The sequence below is a fragment of the Mastacembelus armatus genome, chromosome 11, assembly GCF_900324485.2.
Source record: "Mastacembelus armatus chromosome 11, fMasArm1.2, whole genome shotgun sequence".
Lineage (NCBI taxonomy): Eukaryota > Metazoa > Chordata > Actinopteri > Synbranchiformes > Mastacembelidae > Mastacembelus > Mastacembelus armatus.
In genome coordinates this window covers 11838981-11851538 of record NC_046643.1, presented here as the reverse complement: position 1 = coordinate 11851538, position 12558 = coordinate 11838981, and the positions used below count along the sequence as shown (strand labels likewise).

Below are 12558 nucleotides of genomic sequence, written 5' to 3'. Positions count from 1 at the left end.
AGAGAATGCCCCAGTACACCCCATTGTCTCCATCTGCGGCAGTGATGTCAGCGTTGAGTGCACAGAATAACACATTTCTAGGAAACTGCAGCAAAACATAGGCCACAGTGGAACTCGTGGATGAAATGATGTGTAGCCTATTTCCTTTCCTGCTGCAGCTACTACAGATAAACACATGTAATGATGTGTTTATGTGGGATGTAAAGCATAATGTGTATGTTTGACACTTAGAGTAGATCGCTTCTTTTGATGGTGGGGCAGTGGTTAGCACTGTTGCCTCACAGCAAGAAGGTTCTGGGTTCGAATCCTGACCGACTGAGGCCTTTCTGTGTTTAGAGACATGCAGGTTGAGTTAAGTGGTGATTTTAAATTGCACCCTTGGTTGTGAGTGTAACTGGTTGTATGTGTCTATGTGTCAGTGCTGTAACATATTGATGATCTGTGGATTTAGCCTCTCATCCAGTGTTGGCTTCAGCTGCACTGTGACCCTCTACAGGATGAATGGTATAGATAGTGTTTGGAGACTGACATCTGAGACATAAACTCAATAGCACAGAATGAGAAGGAAGTAACAGGCTTGAATGAAAGCTGAGATTCTACACTACTGGTTGTTTAACATTAGAGGAAACTGGCACTTCGCAGGAATGAGAGACAATGAATAAAATATGTTACAATAAAACTATTCCAGTACTATAAACATAAATTCAGCTGATGTGACATTTTTCTTTAATGCTAAATTGAGGAACATCTAATAAAATACTACATCTAATGAAATTACATACATTACATTAGATGGAGCTGTAAAATAAGATGTGTATTAAGTTCTTCCTGTTGTACATGACAGGGTTACATGCAGAAGCAGGGTAATTTAAAACGTTCCACATTTGCTGTGTTAAAACAAGTTCTCTGAGAGCTATATGGGCATTTTTACTCTGATTGAATAATTTGGCTGCATTTTTAACAGTCTGAGCAGAGTCTGGGAAAGCCTGAATGGTTACACAGACAGATGGAGCATTTTACAACCAAACAATTTAAACAATTATGGTCTGCCGCTGTGTAAGGCCCCATAAAACCTAAATGTGAGGTCATTTCATGTTGTTTGCCTCAAATAAAAATATGGGTGGGAATGAATGAACATGATGCCGTCTATTGTTTTCATAGCAATGTCAGCCAAATCTGATTTAAAAACCTCAGGCATCCAATATGCTTTAGGTGTATAGATTTCACCAGACGCAGTTTCTTGTCAGAAAAATCTGTGAGAAAGAAAAAAACTAATAGTTTATATATTTGGTCTCATTTGAGCTCACACGTTTCTTCTGCGCTGATATTAGTCCCATATCATCAGATACAAGACTAGTAATGTCTGATCCACCTGTTTCTTATAATATAAGTGAAAGGGCAGAGATGAAGAACCTGGCCAGGTGCATGAAAACACTTCCCCCTGCTGGACACATGCTGCCATGACATGTTTGAACAGTTTGTCATAGGCAGTTTATGGCCAGGAGCCTGAGGAGCCCACAGATGTTAAGTCTGTTAAACGTGGGATCATCACAGGTCTAATATGTTTCTATCATCTATGACTGTGACATAGATATGTGTATCAATATCATATGTATCAGTAAAGACATATTTTGTAAAATGGAGAGATAATGAGCTTGAACTGCAGTTTGCATTTCCAGGTAGGATTTAAGGGTCAGATACACGTATGGCTGACCGTGCCAAGCACTGAAGCAGGTCAGTGGCTTTAAAAAAGGACTTAATGTTAATCACCAAACTGACCAGCATTACGTTACTATAAGAGACGCTTCTGGCATTAAACGATTCAACATCAGACAGATAACATTTGGTAGAATAAATTTTATTGATAAATTTCATTTTTTTGGTGACCAAATATATTATTATATCAGTGAGAGAAGTTCTGATAGACACACCCTGTGAAGCCAACCTGGGCCAATTTATCTGCACACTTTAATATCCTAACAATGTTCTCAACAATCACACAGCCCCAGGGGGCACTTTGCTTGAATAATAACCTCAGAGAAGTTCTCATCTTTCCCCTCCTGCCTGTGTTTAAGAGGCTGTCGACCCACGCAGAGAAACGTTTTTCCATTTTTTTTGTTAAGGAGAATTTCTTTGTCAATAAACCAATTAATTATCAACTATTTAGAGCTCTATTTTTTAAAAAAAGGTTTATTTCTACATAGAGAAAAATACAGAAGTATAATGTAGCGCAATCTAAAAAAAATTATAAAGTGGCCGTTACATAATTGTTCCATACAAGGGGATGTACTGTCTAGTGTACTGTCAGTACAGTATGTTATCTACAACAAAGCTGCAGTTTGCTCTGCCTCCACAAGGTTGCAGCACAGATCACAACTTGTCTTCATTTATATGAATTCCAGGTATGGCTTTGTGATTTCAGATGACACTTGAAAAGAGCCCTGTTGCAAGCCTTCGGTGTTCTCACTGAACTGATCAACACAATACCTCAAATTCCTTTAGGAACATGTATTATGAAACAAAATCAGGTCAAACAGTCCCTTAAGGTGGAATGTGTTTCCATTGCATCAGTATAAGCGTCTGGCTGAGCTGAAGAGTTCCAGGAAGATGCAAAATACTTACTGTCAACTCAGAGTTTGAGATTGGAGCAGGTGCTTTACAGTGAAATCTCTTCCTCGTACAGAGTTGATATATGAAAAACAGGACAAGGTAATACCTGTGTTACTCTTTTCCTGTATGGCCTTGATGGGAAATCAGAAAGATAGTTTTCATCTGGAATGTATTCATTTCTCAGTGCTCAGTCTACAGGTGACTGTAGCGCTATTGTTTTAAATCACTTCAGACAACAGGAAGATTCTCTGAAATTCCAGGGAACCCTCTGCTGTGTAAGATCTGGTTTATCAAGTGAGATCACAGATGATATCTCAGGCTGCTCCGGTGTGTGACATCTGTCCTGGCATAAGGAAGTTTGTGAAGTCTGTCATATAGTTGGGAAACTTTCTGTAATCTTACCACAATACAAGGAAGGATGAAGTTTTAGAATTGTGGCCAAGGGAGAGGATGAGCTCACCCAACCATGCAACGTACCTGAAAACATTTCTTCACATATAATATTACCACAAACAACAATTTTCAGCATAACCATTCAGGGAATTATTTTTGGGGGGAATTTTGAGAGATATGCTTCCTTTTTGTTTTGTTTTGTGCTGGAGGTTTGATAGCCATTGAATGATAGACCTCCTCAAGCTCACAGAAATATGATGCACTTTCCCACAACCACCTCCCTCCTCAAACACACCCTTTCTCATGCACACACACACACTGTAAATTTCCCCAGATGTCCATTACTTGACCCACTGCTATCCTGGTTTTTTGGGGGCCCCTCTGTCATCCCCAGAGGAGCCTCTCTCTGATGTGTTAGGCAATCTGTGGTTTGGCAGCTACACAGAAGCTGAGACACTCCAGCTACCCTGTTGATACCTAATCTGACTCTTATGCCCCCACACACACAAATGCAGACTTGCAGTCAGGTATGTGCATAAACACATACACGCAAAATGCTTACGCAAGCCCCGGCCAGCCATGCCTAGGGTAGTCATAACACTGAGAGGGTGGAGACATGCCAAGCTCTTATAGGTCAAACAGTGATTCACAAGCCAAAGTTGGTTGGAAATAAAGAATATATTTGAGTTTAAATAGTGTGTGTTGATGAGTTGACCTCAAGTTACTGCTCAAACTGAGGGGGGGGGAAGGAGGAGAACATGCTCCCCCTTGTGTATTCCAGGAAAAGACACTGACCCACTATTGACATTTGTGTGTTTGAAGAGTTAAATGTTATATTACGCAAAGGTCAGAGAACAGTAAATGGTTAGAGGCAGATATGAGGAGAAGGGGAGAGTTTTTTTTTTTCCGCCTTGCAAGGATGAAATTGAAGGTGCTGAAGAAGATGAGAAACTGTATTGTTTTGAGTCAGAGTGATGATGAGTTATGTGAGGGAAGCAGGAAAGCCTGGAGAGCCTTCAAGGCATGCAGTCGAGCTGTGCTATGTGCAGGTGTTTGCCTGTGTGTGTGTGTGTGTGTGTGTGTGTGTGTGTGTGTGTGAGTGTGTGTGAGAGAGAGAGAGAGAGAGAGAGAGAGAGAGAGAGAGAGAGAGAGAGAGAGAGAGAGAGAGAGAGAGAGAGAGAGAGAGAGAGAGAGAGAGAGAGAGCGCGCAGCAATTTAAAAAATGTAACCAAAAAAAAAAAGTAAAAAGCCTTGTGGATATGAAAAAAATGGTATCTTTATTTAACATCTCCACACATATTTCAAATATACATATTTACAACTATTGTACAATGAATATAACTCTTGTGTGTAACCTGTCTGGACTAATGATAGCCTCTAGGCTGTGTCACAAATACATAATTCACAGTGCAATATGAAGTTTGTGCACCCGTGTCAGTTTACTCTACATGTCACATGAATGTGTGACTCACTCTACATATATGAAGGACAAACAGATTCGTAAATCTCTTAAATTAATGTTCTGCAAGGAGCAACTCAGATTGTCACAAGGCTGTTCCCATCAAACAGATGAGAGACAATAATGAAATAAAAAGAGCAGCAGGCTTTTTTCTTTTTTTTTTTTTTTTTTTAAATTAGCCTACTGTGTGACCCAAACATTAAATGCGCAACACTCCTCAGCCATGCCAGACCTAATACCCTCGTTGCAATTACTGTACCAGAACAAAATAGCTGGCTGCAGCTGTTACTAAACTGCTGCATCCACTTATCACAGTCCAAGATAAAAGATTTCATAGAACATGGTACATCATGTCACAAACTATGATGACTAGTCTCCATGGATCCACAGCTTTCAATGGCTAAAAATAAAAATGAAAGGGAGGGGACAGTACCATTAAAGAGGTGAAACAGTCAGAACAGATACTTCCAGCCAAGGTCAGGACCATTCTCTGCAGACACACTCAAGTGTTGAGTCATCATCAGACAACCAACATCAAATATCGCATGACTATGACTACTTCAGTTTATGAAACACAGTGATACGGGCACAGCTCGACTTTGTTGAGGCAACTCAGTTTAACTAAATGTTCAGAACAGGTTCACTTGCTCAACTTGTGAAAGTTTTTTTTTCTAATTTGGTGGCTCCTTAACTGTTTGTTTGACACCTTTTACTTTTACCTTTCTAGTAAGATCCTTCTGTAGCATGCCCTCAGGCCTAAGGCTTATGCAGCTATCTCCTAATTCCGGTGCTGCAAAGGCATGTGACTGAATTTGCTCCCAGCATTTAATTTTAAACCAGAAGCATTAGTGTTAGGTTTGGGTGTGGCTAATTGCACACACGGCCTTTGAGACGAGCCGATCGATCACAGTAAATTTAGGAAGGTCAGACTTTTTTTTTTTTTATAGAATATTCAGCTTTGTGCATGCTTTAAGAAAAGATAAATTATTGATTTTTGTTAAAAAAATTCGAAAATGACTGAAAATGTAGCTTTGTCTTGGTAGCCATTTACAGACTCTAGTGTCACCGCTTATTGAGTGTGTGTGTGACAAACTCTTCCCACTTTTCTATGAGTCTTACACCAGTAACACCCTGCCTTTCTCAACCTTCTGCACATGGTGTGAGATTTGTAAATGCTCTCCATTTGCTAAGACGTTGCCAGATTGGCAGTGAGATATCTTCGTAGCGTCCCGCCGAGTGTGACACATCAGTCCTCTGCTAAGCATCTTTCTCGCTCCGTGTCACTGCCTCCTGCAAGACGTCAGGCTTGTGCTAGGTCTTCCTCAAGATGGTCGGTGAATCAGCCGGTGACGCCTCCAGCCTGGTCAAAGAGCGAGAGGAACAACATCCTGGTCGTCTCATTGTCAGGATTTGTCTAATGCTTTCTGAAGCCTTACAAGTCCGGGCTGAGAGCAGCCATTGGCGACATTAGTTTTCAATGCATTAAACTTCTGTGATACACTCTTGTAGCCTGCAGAGGTTATTTTGTTAAATTAATCTGGCAAGTTTTGAGTGCTTGTTATTTCTTTTAGCACCAAATCATTAAAAAATGCACATATAGAAACACAATGAATGATCATTGTGAACAATGCCCTTCGCAAGTAACACGTATACGACAACAAAATACAGTACAGTAAGTTTTTGTAGAAAGCTTGGGGGGGTGTATGTACACACAACAGTACACAAGTGTTTCTAAAAAGTGCCAATGTAAAAAAAAAAAACAACAACAATGAGTCCCTCGTAGCAGTTTTGGTCCCTCAGACAGCCTCGGCTGAATGGAGTACATCAGCAGAACAGATTGTTGTCCTCCTCCACGTCAAAGGATGGCACCATCTGTTCCGCCGAGTTCACTTCCTGTTCACCCAGCGCCGCTTCCTGCGACGGCAGCGGCTGGTGGAACCACGGGTGAGCGAGCAGCTCAGTCGCCGTAAGTCTCTCCCAGGGTTCTTTCCTCAGCAGGCTCTGGAGCAGACACTTGGCCTTGGGCGACAGGCCCTCAGGCAAACAGCACTGGCCTCGGCGGATTTTGGAAAACAGCGTGGCTGGGTCGGGGTCGTGAAAGGGGTAACGGCCAACCAGCATGGTGTACAGCATGACCCCGAGGCTCCACATGTCTGCCATCTTGCCGGAGTAAGGAGCGGAGCCGCTGAGGATCTCTGGGCTGACGTAAGCGGGGCAGCCGTGAGTGTCCGACATGGAGTCATCGTTTGGGTCTTCCAGGACTCGGCAGTCATCGAGACTTTCTAGTCTCACCTGTGTCCTGTGAAGACAAAGTCAAAACAGGGTCAGGACATTTGACGTGACCTTTGAGATCATAGAAAATGTTTATTTAGCAAATATAGTAGGGGATTTGTTTCCGCTATCCCTATCCCTCATTTGACACAAATGGAGCTACAAGTGAGTGCTTTAGTTGTACTGTAAATTAGAGTACTGAGAGAGACGCAATGGCAATGACATAATCCGTCATTTTATACAGCAGGCAACCTTTCACATTATCACCTCTAAGAACATCATGTTCATCATCTGAATTTCAGAGGGATAATTCATTTCATACATGAATGTCATGTATGAAATGATCTCAGAGTTTCCAAGTGTGATGGTATTTAAAGCACTAGTCACTTCAATGACTGAGCTGTGTGTGTGTGTGTGTGTGTGTCTGGGCTTCACATAGCAGTGACTTCGTCTAATACTGTCAAACATTTCAGAGATCTGTTAAGTGTAAGTCACTGATTGCATCATGGAAAAACAAGAGTGTTTCCCTTAGCCTTAAGCTGCACAATAGACACACAGATGGACAGACACACACAAACACCAGACACCAGTGAACTTACTGTGACCTAAGTGCGTAACAGTGAATCCTGGCTGCCTAAGACTGCCAATGACTTCCTGGCACACGCATGGTCACATAAACACCCATATGAAAACACAACTCCAGCAGCCTTCTCCTCTATACACACACACACACACACACACACACACACACACACACACACACACACACACACACACACTGCTATATTTGCTATATTTAGCCATGTTAATGGCAGGATGTACGTTCTGTCCAGCACCAGAGAAAACTAGATTGTGAGAGTTTATTGCTGGAACGAAGATGTGTAGTGTTTTTTTTTTTTTTTTAATTAAAATGAATGAATTCATGTATCTTGGCTTGGCTCTCGAGACACATTGGTTGAGGTTTTGTCAAGTATCAGAGGCACACGTAAGAAGTGTGCTGTTTTATCTCGACTCTGTGAGATACTCCAGTCGTCAGACGGAGCGGCTGGAGAGAAAAATAGACAACCAGAGAGAGGATGAAAAGAGTGACAGCCAGAAGGACCAAGATAGAAAGCAGCTGATATTTAAACACCAAGATAGTGGAGAAGATAAGTCAGGAGAGGAGAAAGGGAGATGGAGACAGAAAAGGAAACAGAGCAGAGAGTGTTTGAGGGGTGGAGAGAGTGACTCATCCTTCTGTTGAGAGTACATATCTTCTCTCCACTCTCTCTCTCTCTCTCTCTCTCTCTCTCTCTCTCTCTCTTCCTTTTTCTCCAGCTGAGGCTATCTGCACCTGGGTCCCACACTCACGGCGCCAGCCATCCCATAATTACCCTCAAATGGCTGTTGCCACATCAGTGACGCATGGGAAGACTGGCCCGGCAGTGAAGCGCTGCATGCTTTGCAGTGCTAGTCACCTTCCCTAAACTGGCTTTTTCAGCAGCACAGTGTGTGTGTCTGTGTGTGTCTGTGTGTGTCTGTGTGAATGGATACAGCATTTGTCAAATTGTTGTGACTTTCTGTTTCTGGCTCGGGTGCTGCATTGTTGGCCGGGACGTTGCATCACAGCGGGGTTTGAAACACGTCTGATTATGGGATAAAATGAGGTCATGCAGAATCATAATGTTTCAAAGGCTGATGTTATTGTGTTGATGTTTGTCAAAAGTTGGGCTGTGATTGGGTGAAAGCAGCAATCTCAGGGGGCACAGAGTGGATTTTCTGGAAATGAAAGCCAAATTTCATGATGTCACACAGCCATTAAATGTTATCAGTTATCAGTTACACTCTCATCAAAGTGGCCTCGCTTTTTAGTGGCCAGCCAAAGTGTCACGTCAGGGTTAAAAAAGATGTCATCTCACGAATTTAGGGTCAAATGGATCCTGTCAGTCTACCAGCATTAATGCTGCAATGCCATCACCATGATAGCACAATAGCAGAATTACAGACACACACAAACATGCACGTATGGACACATACAAAGAAAGAAAATGAGCTATGCAGTCACCCCTCCTCTTCCCCTCTGCACATATACGCTGTGACTCATCGCTCTGCAGCCGTATAGCTATCAGAGGGACACACAGCAAACTTCAACTTCTCTCACTGGCTGTCTGCTCTCATTCATCCAGCGTGACCCTTTGAGCCCAGAGGTCATGGCTGGAGAATGTTACTGTTGAACAGTCTCCATGAAAAAGGACTTTGGAAAGCCAGGGGGTGTAAGGGGGTGTGTGTTTGTGTTTGTGTTTGTGTGTGTGTTGGATCATTGGGCGATTACAGGAAAGACAGTGACGCAAGAGCAAAGAGGCGACAAATAGTTTTCTAAGCAGGGTTTTTGTGCGTCTTCCTGAACAGAATTCAGTACTTGGAATTACAGACATTAAGGTGTGTGTGCATGTGTGCACATGTGCATGTGTGTTTGTGTGTATCTGTGTGTGTGAGTGGGAGTAAGTTCAGTAGCTAATGCTTTGAAATACTCCTTCACAAATGAAAGTGCATTTGAATGAATCCTTGTTGGAAGCATCACTTATTCTGCAGCATAGTTGTGATGTAATATATTCATAAATAATGAGTAATAAGTATATTTTAAAATATAGACCACAAAAGGGGATGATTGTCTCATTCACCAGCCTCGTCTAGCAGCTCTGCCAAACTACCACCCACTACATTCACACATTCACACACACACACACACACACACACGTACACACGTACAAAACAAAGACACTACGCGTGTACAAAAAGACACATCGAGAGTGAGAAAGGGAGACAGACAGAGAGGGCGAAAATCTGGGAAGCTATGCCGTCTGCCTCCACAAGTAACTACAGAACCTCCTACTCTATCTGTGCCCACACTGATATCTGCACACATGGCCTGTGTGTATCAGCTGCTGCCATGTTTGGTTTGTACATTTACTGACACGACCCACTACCCTGCAAATATTTAAGTCTGAGAGCATCCAGATTTGCCTCTATTACCTATTAAAGCGTGATGAGGATTAGTTTAAAGGGATGTGATGCTGAAGATGTGGATGGTAAGAGATTTTTTTTTCAGGTTTTTGGGTGTTACCTGACACTGGGTATGAAGATTTTTCAATTCTGGAAATGCAAGGTAAAGCAGCGCTCTTGTCCTCTCACCTTTTCTCATCAGCGAAGACAAACTTGCGCAGTTTGAGGTCCCCCAGCACGATGCCAGCCAGGTGACAGTGTGCCACAGCCAGAGCCACCTGACGGAAGAGCCTGCAGGCGTGCACCTCATCCAGCCTGCGGCAGCTCTTCACCAGGGTGTGCATGTCCCCAAAGTCCTTGTCCAGGAACACGTAGGCCTTACATTCACCGAGGATAATGTCCCTGATGCTGGCCACGTTCTTGTGGGCAGGTAGGATCCCATAGGCTCTGATCTTTTCCTGGTACACCCCCATATCAAAGACCTGGGAGAGAGATGAGAGTAGAAGGAGAGAAGGGACAGGGATGGAAATTAGGGAGGGAGGGAGTGAGTGTAAGGGGGAGGAGGCATTGGGTCAGTATGTTCTTAATGATCATCTGAGGAAACAAGCATGCAAATCTGGCAGCGAGTTAAAAAAGGCACAGGATATGCTTTGATTCCAGCTCAATGCGCTGCTTTTGCAAGAGCATGACAAATGGATCACTAAAGCCTGAAGTGATTAACTTTATTAATCAACAAAACCAAACCCCTGCGGGTCTATCATGCAAAATAAAGTATGGATCTGGAACAGTGGAGAGCCCTGACGTTATTAGGGCAGATCCTAATCGTGATGGTATTTTTTTTTTTTTTTTTTAAGCCTCCTGTGTTTGCATTTTTGTGTCACGGCGTGGCGTATTGCAGTGACGGCTATGCAAATGAGCCACACGGTGCCAAGGATAGGTGGACTTCAGTAGGTAGGCAGCGCAGACCTGCCTGTTTCTATGTATTTCTAACACGATTTATAATGATCGCTGAGCCGTACAGCGCTGAGGATTTAAAAAAGCATGAAGCAACACTCCGGCTGTTACGCAAAGCGCGGCACAGTTCGCGTGAGAATGACATTCGGTGAAAAAGTCGGCAAAATACTGATGACATGTCAAACAGGCTATTGAGCAACGCGATGTCTTGAAACACCATTCATTCAAAGAAATTGCACAATGACAGGATTGCGCATACCTTGCACAGTAGCTCATCACCAGTGTCGGTGTTCATCGCGCTGTGCATGCTCTCCCGGTCCGCCAGAGGTAGAAGCAGAAACGGTCCTATCCTGGAAGGTCCCTGGTGGGTCGCCGAGACCGGGTTTGACACGGGGCTGCTCGGGGACCCCGGAGATGTGCCGAGGAGTCCGTGTGTGTCCCCCGCCTCGGCGCTCAGTCTGGCGCATTTGGCCGGCGGCTGATCGTCTGAGTCCAGCCGCTTGTGGCCGGCCCTCCCGGGGCGGATGCAAGGTGCCGGACTGCTCCACTGCAAGTTCATCCTGCTGGACTGATTCACCATGAAAGCCACACACGAGACGCCGACTTGTTTAGGATGCGTCCTCTGATGGTTAAAATGAACTACACACAGTGCGCTCCATCCGTGTGAGACTCATTAGAGTTGAGATATAAATGAAAGTTCAGCAGATTCGGTGACGGCGCGTTTTTGGTAATAATCCAAACCACGTCCTTAAGGGAGAATGAGCGTCCGTGGCTCTGAGGTCTGTGTACTTTTAGCGAGAAAATCCCAACCCCTCAGAGCCCAGACTGAGAGCGAAATAGATACCGAGAGAGAGAGAGAGAGAGGGCGAGAGAGAGAGACAGAAACAGACCGCCCCACACTCATGAGAGAGGCAGAGAGTGAGTGAGCTCCGGTGATGTTGAGCTCTGAGCTCAAACACTCCGCCCGACCAGTCCAGCCTCCTGGTGACACAACCATTGAGCAATCCTGTAACGGCACCGACTCCAGCTACAGCTCGCCTCCGACGAGACTGCCCTCCTGTATTACCTTTCACACACGACTACGTGAGGGCATATGGTTCATATGGTTCAGACCTTGCTGTCACTTTTTTTTCTCACCCCCCTCCTGTGTTTGTCATGGTGTCATAAATCTCTAAAATCCCGTTCTGGGCTCTTAAGGTTTTGCTGATCCAGAAAGAACCTGAGCGTGTGAGAGGAGTGAAGAAATCATCTGCTACTTATCAGGGCTGGCTCATCAAGCATGCACCACATGTTTTAGACAATAATTAACAGTGTGACTCAGTTATTCCTTAATCTCCTTCTCCTATTGCCCTTTTATTACCAGTTGCAACAGTTTCTCCTGCACTGCACATGGCACCTGAAGTAATCGCTGTCCAAATCTTAATCCTGTAGTATGAACAAAGCTCCAGTGTACGAGCCTTAACCTTAGCTTCAACATCACCACGATATTTTTCCCATGCTGGGGCTGTTTGTTATGTGGATATGACTCACCCCTATAAAGCCTTCGTGGTGCTGGGCTATAAGCATTCACATAAAATATTCTAGCACCGCTCTGTAAACAACATGGCAGCAGCTCTCAGAGACACTGATCCCAAGTTTAAAACTACAACCAAATACCACAAACAAGCAAGCAACACTGTGCAATTGGTGTGAAAATTATGCAATATCTTTAAAAAAAAAAAAAAAAAAGTATAAACTGTGGGCTGTTGCTTAAGACTGTAACAAGCAGAAATTAAAGGGTGAAGAAGAAATATATAGGCATTCTGACAGACCTTCCTTTAATGATGACTGTTGAGATGAGCCGACGGTACGAGATAATTAAATGCGACCGTGTGTTTGTCAGGGTGTGT

At 43.7% G+C, this 12558-nt stretch overlaps 1 protein-coding gene across 1 annotated transcript; it reads right to left on the bottom strand.

Moving 5' to 3' along the window:
• Positions 1–4259: 4259 nt before the first annotated feature.
• trib1 (tribbles pseudokinase 1) lies at positions 4260–11249 on the bottom strand. Its single transcript, XM_026300538.2, has 3 exons — positions 10929–11249; positions 9905–10197; positions 4260–6761 (listed from the first exon to the last, which is right to left on the bottom strand). The coding sequence occupies exons 1-3, from the start codon at positions 11247–11249 to the stop codon at positions 6287–6289; spliced, it is 1089 nt and encodes a 362-aa protein (XP_026156323.1). The 3' UTR covers positions 4260–6286.
• Between the last annotated feature and the right edge of the window lie 1309 nt (positions 11250–12558).